Source organism: Gekko japonicus, unplaced genomic scaffold, assembly GCF_001447785.1.
Source record: "Gekko japonicus isolate JY-2015 unplaced genomic scaffold, Gekko_japonicus_V1.1 scaffold1014, whole genome shotgun sequence".
In the NCBI taxonomy this organism is placed as follows: domain Eukaryota; kingdom Metazoa; phylum Chordata; class Lepidosauria; order Squamata; family Gekkonidae; genus Gekko; species Gekko japonicus.
In genome coordinates this window covers 123,471-141,896 of record NW_015164217.1, presented here as the reverse complement: position 1 = coordinate 141,896, position 18,426 = coordinate 123,471, and the positions used below count along the sequence as shown (strand labels likewise).

The 18,426-nt window shown below is 51.7% G+C and overlaps 2 protein-coding genes across 2 annotated transcripts in view; one reads left to right on the top strand and one right to left on the bottom strand.

Moving 5' to 3' along the window:
* Positions 1–7,062: 7,062 nt before the first annotated feature.
* On the bottom strand, positions 7,063–11,485 carry LOC107108105 (interferon-inducible GTPase 5-like). The gene is made up of 2 exons (XM_015408500.1): positions 10,799–11,485; positions 7,063–8,599 (listed from the first exon to the last, which is right to left on the bottom strand). Exons 1-2 carry the CDS (start codon positions 11,479–11,481, stop codon positions 7,432–7,434), a joined length of 1,851 nt encoding a protein of 616 aa, XP_015263986.1. The 5' UTR covers positions 11,482–11,485; the 3' UTR covers positions 7,063–7,431.
* A 3,243-nt stretch (positions 11,486–14,728) lies between these two features.
* LOC107108094 overlaps positions 14,729–18,426 on the top strand; it is a 36,121-nt gene continuing 32,423 nt past the window's right edge. The window contains exon 1 of the mRNA XM_015408489.1: positions 14,729–14,848. The gene's annotated coding sequence lies outside the window, so the exon portion shown is untranslated. The remainder of the gene's footprint in view (positions 14,849–18,426) is intronic.

The following is an 18,426-nucleotide window of genomic DNA, read 5'->3' as shown; positions in this document are numbered from 1 at the left end:
CTAGGATCTGGGAGAACCAGGTTCGAATTGCCACTCTGCCATGGAAGCTTGCTGGGTGAATTAATCAGTAATTCTCAACCTCTTACCTCACAGGACGGTTGTTGTGAGGAGAAATTGGAGGAGAGATGTTGTACACTGCGTTGGGTCCCCATTGGGGGGGAAAGCGGGGTGTAAGGAAATAAAATACCGCTGGCAGCTTAAAACCAATATTTTGTTTTGTTTTGTCAAAGCTGTATGAATACTCCAGAGGCAAAACAGCACACCACAAAGCCAAGGTTCTGAGTCAGTTTAATAGCAGTGAAAAATGACACAGTGGTGTGTGTGAGTGTAATGTGGAGTGGTGAGTTGGCCATTTTACCAACAGGTGCCAGTGATGTTGTTGCAACCACTTTCCACAATTTGGTGTTGAGGTCAGGAGAAAACATTTTCTCTGTGTAAAAACACGGTGGCTTTGAAAGCTAAGAAACGCAGACATCCGTGTACCAGAAGGGCTGGCTTGGGCAGGCAGGTTTGCCTGGATTCGCTACAACCAATGAGCCAAACATCACAAGAAACATTAATCTGGAAGCGCACACATCCCGTTCAGGTGATCTTATTTTTAATTTTTTCCCCTCCAGGAACACGTAGCTTGTCAAAATGAGCACTGAAAGAAACAAAGTGCCGTTGTTTCACAAGGAAACAATAAAAGGTTGTTTTTACCTGAGCAAGAGTATGAGTTTTGGATTTGTGTGACTGGGAGGAATGAGTGTAACGTGATGTGGGAGGGAAAGAAGAAGAAGAGATTGGATTTATACCCCGCCCTTCACTACCCGAAGGAGTCCAAAGAGCAGCTTACAATCCCTTTCCTTTCCCCTCCCCTCAACAGACACCCTGTGAGGTAGGTGGGGCTGAGTGACAGAATTGCCTGTGAGAGAACCACTCTGAGAGAACTTGTGACTGACCCAAGGTCACACCAGCAGCTGTATGTGGAGAAGTGGGGAATCAAACCCAGTTCTCCCATATTAGAGTCCACACTCTTAACCACTACACCAAACTGGCTCTGACATAAGAATCCACAGGTGCTCAAATGTTGTTGTTGTTCAGTCGCACAGTCGAGTCCGACTCTTCGCAACCCCATGGACCAGATCCCGCCAGGCCTTCCTGTCTTCCGCTGTCCCGCTATGTAACCTCTATTAACATTTCTTCCAGGCCTAGCTTTAAAGATCACTTTAAATGGGGATTAGACAGATTCACAGAGGACAGGTCTATCAGTGGCTACCAGCCAGTGACTAAAGGGAGCCTCCATGTTCAGAGGCAGCAAACCTCAATCCCAGTTCCAGGAGGCAACATTGGGGAAGGTCTTAGCCTCCGTGCCCGTTTGGTTCTCCAGTGCAACTGGTTGGCTGCTTTATGAAACAGGACACTGACGTAGATGGACCACGGGTCTGATCCAGCCAGCTCTTACGTTCTTATGCCTCTGGTTGTACAATTTATGTGTCCCTGGGAAGCGAAGGGGCAGGATGGTGGGATAGACAACAATGGCTTTATTCTTGCATCTTTAAAATTTAAGGCTTAGCCAGCATTTGCTATGCTGAGATAGAAGAATGTCACGCTTGGCCCGCCGGGGTCCCTCTAGTCCCGTGTTCTGCTTGTCACAGCACACCAGGCTGGTGCAGTTCGGAACAGAAGGTGAGGACCACTGTTGTTGGCGCCCCCCTCCCCGATCTGGCATGAAGCATGCAGTCTCTAAGTTTGGAGGTTCTATTCAGGGAGTATGATGAACAGCCACTGAAAAACGCTGCCCCATTTTTACAGTCATGTAAGCTTATAGCAGTGAGTTCCCTAAGAGAGCCGGTTTGGTGTAGTGGTTAAGTGTGCGGACTCTAATCTGGGAGAACCGGGTTTGATTCCCCACTCCTCCACTTGCACCTGGCTGGGTGACCTTGGGTCAGTCACAAGCTCTGGCACAGCTGTCCTTGAAAAAGAGCAGTTTGTGTCAGAGTTCTCTCAGCCCCACCCACCTCACAGGGTGTCTGTTGTGGGGAGGGGAAGGGAAAGGAGTTTGTAAGCCGCTCTGAGACTCCAAGGGCGGGATATAAATCCAATCTCTTATCTTCTTCTTCTAAGCACACTATATTGTGTGAAGTAGTACCTTTTTTTGCCTATCTGATTCCTGACAGACTTCAAAGGGCTAGCTTTACTTCTGTTTTGGGCAGGGGTCATTTCTTGCAGGAGCGGACCTCCGGCAGTAAAGAGCCCAGGGGGCGGGCACATGCAACAAGCCCCACCCCCTGCTCCCAGCCGCCATCAGTCAGAGCAAGCAGCAGCCAGGTAAGTTGCAGAGGGCCCCCCCCAGCCCAAAACAGTCCAGTAACACCTTTAAGACCAAGTTTTATTCAGGTACAAGCTCTCCCTCCTCTGCGAGGACAGAGCTGCACGTTCCCCCCCCCAATAGCTAGTAATCCAAAAAAGTCCAGTGGAGCCTGAGTGGTGGCGGTTGCCTTCTGCCACACTTCCGGTGATGTCAGGGGGTGTGGCATATGCAAATAAGTTATGCTAATGAGCTCCTGTACCTCTTTTTCTATGAAATGACCCCTGGTTTTCAGGCTTTCCTACATTTTTATTTTCCTCGCTTGTATGTTCCTGTTGCTTGGGGTGTGTGTGTGTGTGTGTGTGTGTGTGTACTGTACATGTTTTGCTCCCTCTAGAGGTCGATTCGATATGACATCACTATGTACCGTATAGATCAGGTTTTTATGCCGGACACAAAGCGATAATGTATCAAATTGACCACTAGAGGGAGCAAAGCGTGTGCAGAACAGGGGGAAAAAATATCCGAAACAACAGAAATACATACATGAGGAGAATGTGGAAAACCCCTTTATGAGAAAGAGGAAAGATGGACAGAAATCTAGTGGCACCTTAAAGATTAAAGGTAAAGGTTTCCCTTGCTCGAAAGCCAGTCAAATCCGACTCTAGGGGGCGGTGCTCATCTCCATTTCCAAGCTGAAGAGCCAGGGCTGCTCGGTGACATTTCTGTAGTCATGTGGCTGTAAATTTAATTTTTTTCCTGTAAAATGGCAATTTTATCCCCCCTCTTAAGTATTCAGAATATCCCTTCGGTAACAAATGGACAACCAAATAATGTTCACGCAGAGAAGGAAGATAAGGTGGCCATACTACCAAATTACACCAACGGAAACCCAGGAGTCCAGTTTGTCAGGGGGAACAGTTACTCATGTCCTCCTGTTCTGCAGATTCTATCAGGAGGAACGAGACCATCTTATATTACCCCTTCTGTCTAGATTTAGCCCTCTGCAGTCTTATCTTGCCTTTAGGCCAGAAGTCCTTCGTAAATTCCTCCTAGAAGATATTCAGAGCTCAGTGACTTACGCTATGGCAAAATTTTGTTGCTTAGCTATAAGGAAACGTAAACTTATTTTAGCTGAAAAAATTGTATGATTCTCTTATTAATATTTTTTTCTTATTAATCTTCTCTTGTTAATGTTTTTATACTATTCTTATGTTATTATTGTTTTAATCTTTCTTATATCAGAATTGTACTGTTTTACTGGCTCTTGCTGTAATAAATTAGATCTAATTAGATCAAAGCAGGTCATGTGGCTGAGGTGCACGGAACGCTGTTTCCTTCCCACCAAAGCGGCACCTATTTATCTACTTGCAATTTCTTGCTTTCGAACCGCTAGGTTGGCAGGAGCTGGGGCCAGAGACGGGATCTCACTCCATCATGCGGCACTCGGGTCTCGAACTGCCGACCTTCTGGTCCGCAGCTCAGCATCTTAACCACTTGAGCCACCGTGGCCCCCTCACCTTAAATCTTAACAAGATTTTATTTCAGCATACCCTCACTTCTTCCAATGCCGTGAGTCCCTACTAGGCAGGTGTTTCTATATGAGGTTATGAATCATTCTCTTCTCCATGTTGTTGTATGTTTTTGTAAATGTCACCCCCTCTCCGTCTGGACAAGATTCCTTATTTTAGCTTCCCCATGTATTAATGTGGGTTTCTCCTTGTTGGGGCTGCGACGTTTCTCTATGCAACTAGCAACTGCACCCATTAGAACATAACCTGGCTACGGTATGCAATAGCTAGTTCCCAATGTGGAAAAAAGAGAAGAGTCACACCACCCAATCATGGTATATATCAAGTTTATATAATATTTGCAGATCCAAAGGCTAAATTGCATTTGGCGGCAATGATAAAGTAAACACAGCGCATTTGCCAGGATGAGATTCTCTTCCCACCCCCAACACCGTCAGCATTTCCCACTGTTTTACATGGCTCCTCGCAGCTTATAAAACGGATAACTCTGATGCCGCGGAGATCACTGTCCCGGTGTGGTGCCGCTGCCTACCTGCAGGAAACTGCTCTGTCGATACCTGCATCGGTGCTACAGACGGAACTCCACAGTCGACAGCTGTTGCCGTTCCCCCCTCGGAGGTAGCTGTCTATTACCGAGCGAGCGATCTGTAACTGGGGGACAGAAGAAGGCAGGCAGGCGGCAGCTGCTGCGAGCGCTAATTGTAATTAACTAACAAGCCAAAGCCAATGAACAATTCTCTCTTGCATCCCCAGACGACGTCAGTTGCAGGTCTGCTCTCTTCTTCAGCGATGTGCTGAAGAACTTGAGGACGACAGACGTTCCAGTCCCGGTGCTGACCGAGCGGCCCATTTGGGTGTTTCTCTTGATGCCCAGGCTTTCACCACAGAGAAGAGAGCAACACCATATCGGTATTATACGCCTCCTGTTCAAAACATGGCTTTCAGTCTGGTACTTGGACGTTCAGGGCGGCATATCGTTTTTTATTTAGGCCTGCCACCGGGGCTGTCTGCTCCAGCTGGGTCCCCCGCAGTTGGAACAATTCCTCGCGGGATTCGTGCGCAAAGACAGAGTGACGTTTGAGCCGTGTCGGCGGAGGACAGACTCACCGGGTGGTGGTTATCCCCACTGTTTTTTGCAAGCCGGACGGAAACAACACAGATTCCCTTGTAAAATCTCAGGCTGTGCCCCTCTTAGCATGCGTGACAGGAGCGAGGGCTTGTTCTGGCTTCGGCTCCTGTGGCAGAACATTTGTGCAGACCTTTCCGTGCCAGTTACAAGCTCCCTTCTCTAGGGCCTGGTCTCCTGTTAACAGATGGCGTGGGAAACAGTACTCTGACTCTCAAGATACATCCACAGATAAACTTGGCTGATTCACTTCCATCCGCTTCTCCAAATGTCAGAATTTCACTCGAGACAAGCCGGCCCTTTCTGTAAGTTAAGTGTGCGTTTCCCTCTCTTCGTAGGCTGTGACCCCAAGAACCACATACAGTTCTGTGTGTGCCGGAAGGATTCAAGACCCTTAACGGTCAGGGACCCACATATCTTTGGGACCACCTCTCCCGGTATACCCCCAGAAGTGCACTGTGCTCAGTAGATCAGAACTTACTGGTGGTCTCCAGCCCGAGGGATGTCCGGCTGTCGTCGACCAGGGCCAGGGCATTTTCCGCCCTGGCCCCAACCTGGTGGAACTCTACAGACTACAGATGTTGAAACTCTACAGATGTTGGAAAACATCTGTGCCCTACGGGACTTGATGCAGTTCCGCAGGGCACGTGAGGCAGAGATGTTCCGCCAGGAATTTGGTTGAGGACAGCGATGGTCTCATCTTCCTGGCACTCCTGTCCCCTGCCCCCCCGTGCGGCAGTGGAACTACTGGACTTCTCTAGCGCCATCTTTTAGCTTGATCAGTATGTTTTTATTGTTTTAAACCATTTTGATATATAACGTATGAATATACTATGTTGTACACCGCCCGGAGCCCTGCCTTGGCAGAGCGAGGGCGGTCTAAGATCTCAAAAAACTGGCATCTGTGGACACTCATCGACCACACTGCAAAGCAAACTGTTATTTAAAACAAAAACAAAACTAAGGCAATTGTCAAAACCAGATGAGACAAGCGTGTGTGCTCTCTCGCGCTAGTCAAACAGTAAATCCCAAGCGTTGATGCTTCCTGGAACTAACACTTTTTCTTCCAGTGAAAACTAGTAGCGCAAAGTCCCTTGCAAGAAAACTCTTACACCTGTGATTGCCTCTTTGCATTGCTTTGCTTTAGTAGACAAGCAAGATCATTGAGAACGAGAATGACCACACAAGCAGCGAGCCACAGCGATGCAAAACATTCATGATCGAGACAAGAGAAAAAAAAGAAATGGACTTGCTCAAACCGTTTCCTCCAGGTAAGGGTTAGAGTGTGCAGGATTTTCACCTACTGGGCTGAACGGAACTTCCGGAAAGAGCCGAACAACGGGCTTCCCGCCACTGTGTGTGTCATAAAACAATGCAGGGGTGCTCTTGGGGCAGAAGGTGCATGTGCCATGTGGATGGTACATTGCCTCCAAATGGCACTCAACACCAGGTAACTAGCCAGCAAAGCTCCTCTCTTAAGCAAACTGAAGTCAGCTTTCAATAATATGCTTCCTTGTAAGCCCTGCCTCGGCCTGAGGTCTTGGGGCTAGTTCTCACAAACAGCAGAATGAATTGTGCTAGGAGGTGTCTCACTTCAGAATGCAGTATGTGTGTGGGGGGAAGCACATGTGTTTGACTGCTCCGTGCCAAGGGACTAACCTGTCGGGGAAAAGGTTTCCTCCAGCCTGGCTTTCTCACTGCACTCTTGTCCTGTACGTGAAGGGGACTTTTTTATACAGAGGAGCGTTCCTGTGAAGTCCCCACCTGCAGTATGAAGTGGTACAGCCCAGAGACACTTCGGGAAAGCACGCGACCTCCCGCTCTCCGTCCAAGTTCTGTTCTGCGCCCACGGGAGTTCCAAGTCCCCCTAGCATATAAACAAGTTTGCTTGGCCTTCAGAATCCCATTTCCGCATCAACAGGTTGGATCCTCTGGATCCGCTCCGCTAGTCGAGGAGCTTTCCTCCAGTGGAAGTAACCTCCCCCTGAAGGAGACCCTTCCAAGCATCTTGCTTCGGGATGTTGCCTTCCACCAGACGAAAACCACTTCTGCTAGCGGATCGGATCTGACCGATCCAACCCATCCAAGGATCTTTCTCTGCACTTTCGAGAACCAAGTCCCCCTGGCGTATAAAACAAGTTTGCTTGGCCCTCAAAATCCCATTTTCGTACCAACAGGTTGGATCCCCTGGATCTGTTTCACTAGTCGAGGAGCTTTCCTCCAGCGGAAGCGACTTTCCCCCGAAGGCAGAGACCCTTCCGAGCATCTTGCTTCGGGATGTTGCCTTCCACCAGCGGAAAACCACTCCCGCTAGCGGATCGGATCTGAGTGATTCAACCCATCGTACGGCATTGTACTCAGACCCACTGATCTTGACTCATCCACCCCAGTTTCCAAACAACAGCTGTCCTTAAGGCAGAGGGGCAGGCGGGTCTGTTGCTGCTATTACTGAACCTCCCCCCCCCCAAATTCCCCGCCCAGCTCTATCCTTCCACAAGCGCTGCGTGAAGCACCCGCTCCGCATCCTCCGACAGTTCCACCACGACTTGCTTCAACATCCCATAAGTGGACTCGAAGGAGATCTCGGGTTCCGGGTTGGTCCCCCGGCCGTGGAACGGCACGTAGTCCCAAGCCCACGTGAACAGCGAGACCGGCTTGACGATGAGACTCAGCACGTATTCGGAGTCCAGCGGCTTAGCGAAGGGGCTTCGGATCTGATCCTGAAGCAGCCTGAGTGCTTTGCCGGTGACCTGTGCGGTGAGCGCCAAGGACTCCTGGTCCAGGCCAAGGTCTATGCAGAAGCTGGCGATGTTGGTCATGAGGTTCTTGGTCACGTCCTGGTCCGGCTTCTCCACGCAGCAGAGGCAGACCTCCAGGGCCTTCACCCACACGTCCTTCATCAGCACTTTGGACTTCCGCCTCACCAGCCGGGAGAGGACGGTCGGGATGGCTCTCCGCAGAGCTTTCCTCTTCAGGTCGGGAGCGCTACGGCTCAGGGCTTCCTGGAGGAGGGGGAGATCGTAGGCCTCCTGGGCGAGGCTGGAGACCAGGAAGACCTGTGGGGAGAGGACGCCGTCCTTCTTCAGGGCCTCCGCGCAGCTCTCCCGCACCTGTTCCTGCAGCTCTTCTTTAGGGATGGGCTGGCTCCCGGGCCGGGTCTCCAGGTCCACGTCTATCTTGCTTCGTACGAAGAAAGCCTCCTTCCCGGCTGCGGCGATGGCCCTGGCCAAGCAGCTGTGGGCGTGCTTATAGCGCTCGGAGGCCACCAGGAGAAAGAAGTCGTAGCGGCTGAGGTCCAGGTGCCTCACGTCCTCCTCCGTCACTCCGACTCCCGGCAGGTCCCAGAGGTACAGGTAGGGGACGAGCGGAAGCGGGTAGACGGTGGCTTTCCTCGTCGTCCCGGTCACCCCAGTGGGGGCCGCACCCGACTCTCCAGCGGCCACGCCTCTCAGGGCGTTGACCAGCGAGGACTTCCCGCAACCGGCTTCTCCGATCACGGCGACGTCCAGACGGATCTGCGAGGGCTCTTCCAGGGCCGAGGAGATCACACCCGGGACTTCTGCCAAGCTGCCGCTCTGGCAGATGTTGTACAGCTCTTCGATCTTCTTTGGGCTCACGGCGGTCACGTCTTCCAGGTCCCCGCCATGGCTCCTAGGAAGAAAACATGGAGAAGGGGGGTGACAAACAGCTCACTGTCTCTTCAAGCCTTAGTCCAGGGCCAGAAACCAATAAGGTCTGGCACCGGGCAAAGAGCATTCGAATGCCAGGGTGCCACCACCGAGAAGTCCCTGCCTTGTTCAACCCACCCGCCTCGCCTCGAACGAAGGGGGAACCTGAGAAAAGGCCTCTGATGGAGATCTTAATTCTCAAGGTCTCAATTCTCAATGAAATTTGGGGGAGGGACTGTGTGACGGTGGAATGAGCCTCTGCTTGACATGCCGATGGCCCCAGGTTCAATCCCTGGTATCCCCAGTTCAAAGAATCAGGTCTTAGGTCAGAGGTAATGGGGATTGGGCGGTTCATAAGTTATTATTATTATTATTATTATGAAGATGCCTGGGATGAAATGTGGGACCCTCTGCATACCAGGCAGATGCTCTACTATGGAGTCACAGCCCCTTTCCTTAATGAGAGCACGTGAAGCTGCCTTCCACTCAGTCAACCCACTGGTCTCTCAAAGACAATATCGCCTAATCTGACTGACAGTGGCTCTTTAGGGTCTCAGACAGGGGTATTTCAAACTATCTACAGCGGAGGTGTCAAACTCAGTTGTTAGGAGGGCCGGATCTAACATAAATGTCACTTTCTCGGGCTGGGCCATGTGTGCCATAAAATGTAATGCCAGGTACCAGAGATATAAATTGTGCATATAAGACAGCGGCTCGTAAGCTCCAAGTTGGTGTATTCTCCCTGCAAGATCCCTTAGACTGGGGGGGGGTTGCAGAGGAAAACCCACATGGGTGGACTGGAGAGGTAGCAGTGCAGCACTGGGCAGATACCCCCACGATGCTTGACTGCTGCAGATGAGGTTCTTCTGCTGGGTTGAAGCCACAATCGAATGGCTCCCCCCACTCCCCCCCAACACTCCCTCGTTTACACCAGTGGCTCGCGGGCCACATAAAAGCCATAGATGGGCCAGTTCCGGCCCCCAGGCCTTATGTTTGACATCCCTGTCTTAGGTGATGTGAAAGACCCTCTGCCTGAGACCCAGGAGAACCGCTGTCAGTCTGAGCAGACAATACTATGATACATCAGTGGTCGGATTCAGTATAAGGCGGCTTCGTGTGTTCCTTTGTTAGGGAGGGGCCGTGGCTCAGCAGCAAAGCATATTTTTTGGCATGCCGAAGGTCCCAGGTTCAGTCCCCAGCATCTCTACTTAAAAGGACCTTTGGTTGAGGACAGCGACAGCTTCCATCTTGGCTGGCGCCCTCCTCCTCTCTTTCCACCAGATTATTTTATTCCTCATCCCCATACCCACGAGGTAGCCGCAATCCGGAATTGGGAAGAAACTGTCATTTCACCACTTGATATTTTTTGGATTGCTGGATTAACATTATTGAGGTGCTTACTTTATGGTTTTAATCTTTTTATTATGTGTTGTCAGAGGTCATTTCCTGCAGGCGCGCACAGGAGCGGAGCTCCGGCAGTACAGAGCCCAGGGGGCGGGCACATGCAACAAGCCCCACCCCCTGCTCCCAGCAGCCCTCAGTCAGACCAAGAAGCAGCCAGGTAAGTTGCAGAGCCCCCCCTGGTCCAAAACAGTCCAGTGGCACCTTTAAGACCAAGTTTTATTCAGGTACAAGCTTTCCCTCCTCTGTGAGGACAGATCTGCGCGTCCCCCCCCCCAATAGCTAGCAATCCAAAACAGTCCAATGAAGCCTGAGCGGCAGGCACTTCGGGTGATGTCAGGGGGTGTGGCATATGCAAATAAGTTATGCTAATGAGTTATGCTAATGAGCTCCTGCACCTCTTTTTCTACAAAATGACCCCTGTGTGTTGTACATCGCTCAGAGCCCTGCGGTAGCGAGGATTGGGCGAGTCATAAGTTTAATTTTATTATTGTTGTTGTTGTTTTGTTGATGATGATGATAACAACAACAGTAATAATAATAATAATAATAAGTGATGTGAAAGAGGTCGGCCTAAGATCCTAGAAAGCCACTGTCAGTCTGAGTAGAAAATACTAACCTTGATGGACCAAGGGTCTGATCCAGATCAAGACAACTTCATATATATATATATATATGTTCAAGTTAGTTTTGGTATTTCTGGTGCGAAGCTTCTCAAAATCCCAGAAGCTTTGGTATCCCCAAGGTTCCCCCCCGCCCCCTTCCTTCCTTCCTTCCTCACCTCTTCAAGCTGAGCACCTCCCCTTCCAAGCCGTCCTCAAAGTATCTGAACTCGTATTTCTCCGCCTCTAGCCCCGACACCAGGAAGACCTTCTTGGTGTCCATCCGGTGGTTGGCCAACGTCTCCGTCAGCTCCTTCCGGATCAGGCCCAGTCGCTCGCCGGGGTTGTACTTGAAGCGGAGCCGCCTCTTGGCCGTGTGCAGATCCAAGTCCACTTTGGTGCGCGCCAGGAGGCAGGTCTTCCCCTTCTGCTTGACGGCCTTCATGACCTGCAGGTGGGTGTCTCCCAAGCTTCCGCTCACCACCACCACGAAGCAGCTGTACTTGCTCAGGTCGCCCAAGCGCTTGAGATACGCGGCCGGCTTCTCGGACGCTTCGAAGCCGGGGAGGTCGCACAGGGTGAGGTTGGGGTAGGTCGGATGGACGTGCGCCTCCAGCTGTTTGGTGGGCTCTGGAGTCTCCCGGAAGTAAGCCCAGGGATCGTTCACCCGGCGAGGTTTATCCAACAGAGCCTGGACCAGCGTGCTCACCCCTGCTCCGCGCCCCCCCAAGAAGCCAACCTTTATCTTGAGGGTGGTAACGCAATCCACCAGCTCCTGGATTTGGGAGGCAGTGCCCTTGGCATTCTGGGCCTCGTACTGGGCCTTGAGGTTTCTCAGCTGTGATTCGTCCAAACAGGCCATGATGGAAACTGCGGGGAGAATGAAGAAAGGGCGTGTTATGCAGCACAGCGGATGGGTGACCAGGGCTCTTTTTGTAGAAAAAGCCCAGCAGGAACTCATTAGCATAATAGGCCACACCCAACAGCAGGAACTCATTAGCATATTAGGCGACACCCTGACAGAACAGCTCATTAGCACATTAGGCCGCACCCCCCATGTTACCAGAAGTGTGGTCATCCAGCCACACCCACCTTTTGCTTGTTATTCTGTTTACCTTGTTTGTTGTCAAAACCCAGGGGTTTTTTTGTAGCAGGAACTCCTTTGCATGTTAGGCCACACACCCCTAATGTAGCCAATCCTAATGAGTTCCTGCTGTTGGGTGTGGCCTATTATGCGAATGAGTTCCTGCTGGGCGTGGCCAACTTGGGAGCCAGCTGGAACTCCGTTCCTGTGCGTTCCTGCCCAAAAATAGCCCTGGGTGAGAGAGAGAGAGAGAGAGAGAGAGTTTTTTCCACGTGTCAGGTGAGGCCCCATAGGGAGTCCCGGACAGTTGTTTCTCAAGCCTTCTCTTCTCTCTTTTGTTGCCTGCTTTCCTGTTCATCTTCCTGCACCGAGATTCTTTTTTGCAGTGCCAGAGAGAGGCAGTCCCAGCCAAGGCTCCCTCTAAGCTGCGGAGACTTGTGAGCAAAAATTCTACTTTGTGAGCTGCCGGCATTCAAGTTGTGAGCGAGCCATTTGGCTGCTGCATCAATTAGTTTGCTCGGGAGCCGTCCCTTCCTGAGCTGAGACAAAAACGTGTGAGCCGGAGGCTAAAAAACGGTGAGGTCGCTCACACTAACTCAGCTTAGAGGGAACACTGCAGTCACAAAGTGCATACTGGACCTGTCGGATTCCTGCCTGTTGCTCTGCTAAAAAGCAGAATGTGGTAAGTCTCCTCCCTCTGCCACCAAGATAGGTGGTGGGTTCTTTTGTTTTAAAAAATCGGAAGGCGAGCTAAGCCAAATCTGCAGTCTCAACGGCAGCAAAGCCCTGTTTTCACTCGATCCAGTTCCATTTCAGGAAACTGCATGCGAGAAAGCCCCGAGTTACTAGTCCTTCAGGTCAACCCTGGAAGCCGGTGTGATGTCGCAGATACAGTCATGGACACTGGGTAACCCAGATTCGAATCCCCGCTTCTCTCACAGACGCTCGCAGGGTGATCTTGGGCCAGTCACAAACTCCCCCTTTGGCTTACCTGACAGGGTTGTGGTTGCAGGAGCACTGGGAGAGGGGAAAACGATCTTCTAAGCTGCTTTAGTCCCAACCAGGGAGAAAAGGGGGCTATAGATAAATGCAAACGCAGCCCCAAGAGGGGGGGGTCAACACCAGTGTTCCCTCTAAGCTGAGTCAGTGTGAGCTAGCTCACAGGTTTTTAGCCTCCGGCTCACACATTCTTGTCTTCGCTCAGGAAGGAGGGCTCCAGAGCAAACTAATTTATGCAGTAGCCAAATCCCTCGCTCACAACTTTCATGCCAGTAGCTCACAAAGTAGAATTTTTGCTCACAAGACTCCACAGCTTAGAGGGAACGTTTGCAACACTCCCTCCAAGAGCTTCAGCCACCAGCTCTTCCCAGAAACCCATTACATTTTTTTTTTAAAGCACCTGTGTATTAATTGGGCATTGAGGCAGCTGGGTAGGTAATGGGTAGGATGAAATCGGCTGGGTACTGTAGTTTTGGAGTTGCGGTGGCTCAAGTGGTTAAGATGCTGAACTGCAGGCTGTGGAAGGTCGGTAGTTCAGCAGTTCGAGACCCGAGTGTGCCACATGACGGAGTGAGCTCCCGTCTCTAGTTCCAGCTCCTGCCAACCTAGCAGTTCGAAAGCAAGAAATTGCAAGTAGATAAATAGGTACCACTTCGGTGAAAAGGGAACAGCGTTCCGTGCGCCTTGGTGTTTAGTCATGCCGGCCACAGACCACGGAAACGTCTTCGGATAGCGCTGGCTCTTCGGCTTGGAAACGGAGATGAGCACCACAACCCTAGAGTTGGATTCGACTGGCTTTCGAGCAAGGGAACCTTTACCTTTACCTTTTAAATAGGTACCACTTCGGTGAAAAGGGATCAGCGTTCCATGTGCCTTGGTGTTTAGTCATGCCAGCCACATGACCACGGAAATGTCTTCGGACAGCGCTGGCTCTTCGGCTTGGAAACGGAGATGAGCACCGCAACCCTAGAGTCGGATTCGACTGGCTTTCCAGCAAGGGAACCTTTACCTTTACCTCACTGTAGTTTTAAGCTCCGCCAGCCGACTTCCAACCTAACAGAGCTCAAAGGAAAGAGACCTAGCTAAAGGGAAGAGAGACCAGCCCGGAAAGGGAAGAGTTTGGGGGAACCTTAGAATCCGCCCTTTCTAGAGGAAGTAAAACCAAACCACCCAACCATGACCCCCTTCCAAGAACCAAAAAAAACCCGGCTAGTATTTCCTGCTGCTGCGCTGGCCTGGGAAATGAAAGAAAACAACTCCTTTTGTCTCCCTCCACCAGCAAACCTGAGAACCCAGGAGAGAGCCCCGCCCAACCCCTTTTCTCCAAAAGGACCCAGGCGTGTCCCGGCTCTGGAGCCCCTTTCCCCTACCTAACCCCCCTCCCCACTGAGGTTCTGGCCCCCAGCCACCCCCTTTCCTGACATATCCTTTACCTAGGGTTGGCAGATTCCTGGAGACCTGAGGATAGGGATGCCAGCAATGGGCTGGAAAATACCTGGAGATTTGGGGGGGGTGTGTGGGGAGCCTGGGGAGGGGGGATTTGGGGAACCAGGGACCCCACCTGTCTACAGTATCACGGAGTCCACCCTCCAAGGCAGCCATTTCCTCCAGGGGAACTGATCCCGGTCGCCTGGAGCTCAATTGCAATCGCGGGAGATCTCCTGGTGCCACCTGGAGGTTGACAACGCCTTCCGGGGCGAGGCAAGGTTCGGGCAGGGGAGCGACCAAAGCACCCCTTTCCTCCAGGGGAGCTGATCTCTGCCGCCCGGAGATCTCCAGGCCCCGCCTGGAGGTTCAAACCACCACCACCAAATTACTAATATTTTGGTTTTCTTTATACCTGCTCGTGGATCTTTTGCCATTTACCCACCCGGAGAGGTTGGCGACCCCTACCTTTGCCCGCCCGGTGCGGCCGGCCGATCCTTTTGGCGCAGATCCCCTCCTGCCTCCCCCGGGGTAGCGCGCAAGAGACGCCCCTTGAGCGCAGCCGGGGAAACAGAAACCTACGGGGGTCGGAGGCAGAAGGACGCGGCTCCTCCTCTTCCTCCGAAGCCGCCTCCTTCTGACGTTTCCGGGCGGCGATCGGTAGACAAAGAGGAGCGGCGCCGGTAATCCGCTGGAGCCGACGGGGGTCGCTGGTTAGCAGGTGCGGAGAGGATTAAAAGGGGCGGGTGGGTCTCTCTGCGCCCTGGAATAGGTGCCGTCGGGTGCGGTCGCAGAGCGCCCTCCATCCGCGCCCGATCCGCCCTATTCCTAATAGCCCGTTTCGGGGATGTACTAAAAGGAAGGACAGGACTGCCCATTGGAAACAATGGGAGACGCTGGAAGGCCCATTGGAAATAATGGGAGCCAGGATTGCCAATTGACTTGCCTGGGCTCCCTTGGAAAAGATTAGGGCACAAGTAGAGTTGCAATAAAAACGCGGAATGGGTTTTCCATTAGGGTCTCTGGGCCCAAATTTGAATCTTTTGGGTTTGGTAGGATAGCAGATTGCATCCGCTGACATTTCGTAGATCCCCGTTTCGGGGATGTACTAAAAGGAAGGACAGGATTGCCCATTGGAAACAATGGGAGACGCCGGAAGGCCCATTGGAAATAATGGGAGCCAGGAATGCTATTGACCTGCCTGGGCTCCATTGGAAAAGATTAGGGCACAAGTAGAGTTGCAATAAAAATGCGGAATGGGTTTTCCATTAGGGTCTCTGGGCCCAAATTTGAATCTTTTGGGTTTGGTAGGATAGCAAATTGTATCCGCTGACATTTCCGCGTCTTGCTACCGGCTTATGCATGAAAATACCCCATTGCTTCCTTCTGTCTACCAGCAAGGCTGGGTTTTGGTCAGCGAAATGGGGTGGGGAGAACGCGGCTTGGACGCCAGGAAACGGCATTGCACAGGCCTTGCATTGCGGTTGTCTTTTTGTTTTGTAGGATCAAGGATCAAATTGGGGTGGGGTGGGGTGGGGGTCAATGTTCCCTCTAAGCTGTGAAGCCTTGTGAGCAAAAATTCTGCTTTGTGAGCTACTGGCATTAAAGTTGTGAGCGAGCGATTTGGGTACTGCATGAATTAGTTTGCTCTGGAGCCCTCCTTCCTGAGATAAGACAAAAATGTGCGAGCCGGAGGCTAAAAAACTGTGAGCCAGCTCACACTAACTCAGCTTAGAGGGAACACTGGTGGGGGTGTTGCTTGCAGTTTTTTAAGCCTGCCTCCGGTGGGACCTGGGGACCCCCAGGAATTACAGCTCATATCCAGACTACAGAGATCAGTTGCCCTGGAGAAAACGGGTGCTTTTGGAGGGAGGAATCTATAATGTTGTAGAGAGAGAGGAGAAGAAGAAGAGATTGGATTTATACCCTGCCCTTTACTATCTGAAGGAGTCTCAGAGCGCGTACAATCTCCTTCCCCTTCCCCTCCCCACAACAGACACCCTGTGAGGTAGGTGGGGCTGAGAGATCTTTCGAGGACTGCTCCAGAGAGAACAGCTCTGAGGGAACTTGTGACTGACCCAAGGTCACACCAGCAGCTGTACACGGAAGCGTGGGGAATCAAACCCGGTTCTCCCAGATTAGAGTCTGCCGCTCCTAAGCACTACACCGAACTGTACCCCATTGAGGTTCCTGTTCTCCCCAGGCTTTGTCCCCAAATATCCAGAATTTCCCCAACCCTGGCAACCCTTACCCTCCATCCCCTGCCCGTGGTTGGGGGGGACCTGGCGACCCTGCTCACAGTCTTTTAGCCTCCGGCTCACACATTTGTGTCTCAGCTCAGGAAGGGTGGCTCCAGGGCAGACTAATTTATGCAGGAGCCAAATAATCGCTCGCTCACAAAGTAGCTCACAAAAGTAGATTTTTTGCTCACAGGACTCCACAGCTTAGAGGGAGCACTGGCCTCGTGTTGACAGTTGACACCCATGGAAGTCGACGGGATTACAGTTGCCAGGTTGGGAAATTCGTGGAGGTTTGTGAGTGAAGTCTAAAGGAGGGCAAGGTTTGGGGAAAGGGGAGCTCCGCCGGGCATTATGCCGAAGAGGCCACCCTCCAAAGCAGCCATTTTCTCCAGGGGAACCGATCTCTGTGGCCTGGAGATCCATTGTAATTCCCGGAGATCTCCAGGCTCTACCTGGAGGTTGGCAATCCTCGGTTAGAAGGGTGGGTAACCATGTCTCAGGACAGACCAAGGGCCCAGTGTCATGTTAGGAGATCAGTTCCCCCCCCCCCACAGGTGAAATAGCCTCTCTGCAAAGCTCCAACTGAAACGGAGGCAGTGATACATTTGTGGAGAGGTTAACCGTTGCCCCTCTGTCTGATTTACCTCCCCCTCTGTCTGTTAACCTCAGAAGGGGAACTGTGCTTGCATTTAACTGGTTTTTGATCAGCAAAGGGGTGGGGAGAATTTAAACCACATCGGCCTGCTGACACTGTGGTAGCGGTCTGAACTGTGGTCCTGCGTGGCTCTTTGGGTCACAGGCCCAAACAGCTGCTTGGCATGCAGAGACACACAGAGGCAGAGATCCAAGGCAAGAGGACTGCCTCGCAAGCCAAGGCAGATTGTTCCTAAGAATAAAGGTTTCTTGGGTGACACTGTCTGAGCCAGGAATTTTTTGTTCAGGGGCAGGGGTCATTTCCTGCAGGAGCGCACAGGAGCGGAGCTCCGGCAGTAAAGAGCCCAGGGGGCGGGCACATGCAACAAGCCCCACCCCCTGCTCCCAGCAGCCCTCAGTCAGAGCAAGAAGCAGCCAGGTAAGTTGCAGAGCTCCTCCTGCCCCCCCCCCGGTCCAAAACAGTCCAGTGGCACCTTTAAGACCAAGTTTTATTCAAGTACAAGCTCTCCCTCCTTTGTGAGGACAGATCTGCACGTTCCCCCCCCCCCAATAGCTAGCAATCCAAAAGAGTCCAGTGGCGCCTGAGCGGTGGGTGTAGCCTTCTGACACACTTCCGGTGATGTCAGGGGGTGTGGTGTATACAAATAAGTTATGCTAATGAGTTATGCTAATGAGCTCCTGCACCTCTTTTTCTACAAAATGCCCCCTGTTAGGGGGGGCATTTAAATTTTTAAGGGGGAAGTTAAATTACAGGTAATTAAATTAATCTGAATGCCTGTCTTTAAAGGGGGAGGCTCCGTGTCTGTTTCCAGGCCTTCCTTTCCAGGGTCAAGGCAGCCACTGTGTCAGTTCTTAGGGGGGAAAAAACAGGTCAGAGAACCTTTAACTGCCTTCAGAAGGCATTTAAATGCCTTTTGAGTTCCGTTCCACCGGGCACGAAAGCATGTTTCCGAAAGGTCCATGGGAACGGCTTTGAAAGACTCACCGTCACCTAGGTGGTATTCAGCAGCTGGACTGGGCTGGCAGAAAGGGGGATTGTTGGAGGTGTACTGAAGGCAATGGCTTCCTTTAAGCTGTGGTGTCTTGTGAGCAGAAATTTAACTTTGTGAGCTACTGGCATTAAAGTTGTGAGCGAGCCATTTGGCTGCTGCATCAATTAGTTTGGCTCTGGAGCCCTCATTTCTGAGCGAAGGCAAAAAGGTGTGAGTTGGAGGCTAAGAAACTGTGAGCTGGCTCACGCTAACTCAGTTTAGAGGGAACATTGACTGAAGGTGCCACTCTTGAGCACTGCTCCCTCTAAGCTGAGATAGTGTGAGCTAGCTCACAGTTTTTTAGCCTCCAAGTCACACGTTTTTGTCTTAGCTCAGGAAGGGTGGCTCCAGAGCAAACCGATTTATGCAGTAAC

Coding starts and splice junctions, on each gene's coding strand:
- LOC107108105 (XM_015408500.1), bottom strand. CDS start 11,481: ATGGCCTGTTTGGACGAATCACAGCTGAGAAACCTCAAGGCCCAGTAC. Junction 8,600..10,798: donor GAGGTGCTCAGCTTGAAGAG/GTGAGGAAGGAA, acceptor TTTTCTTCCTAG/GAGCCATGGCGGGGACCTGG.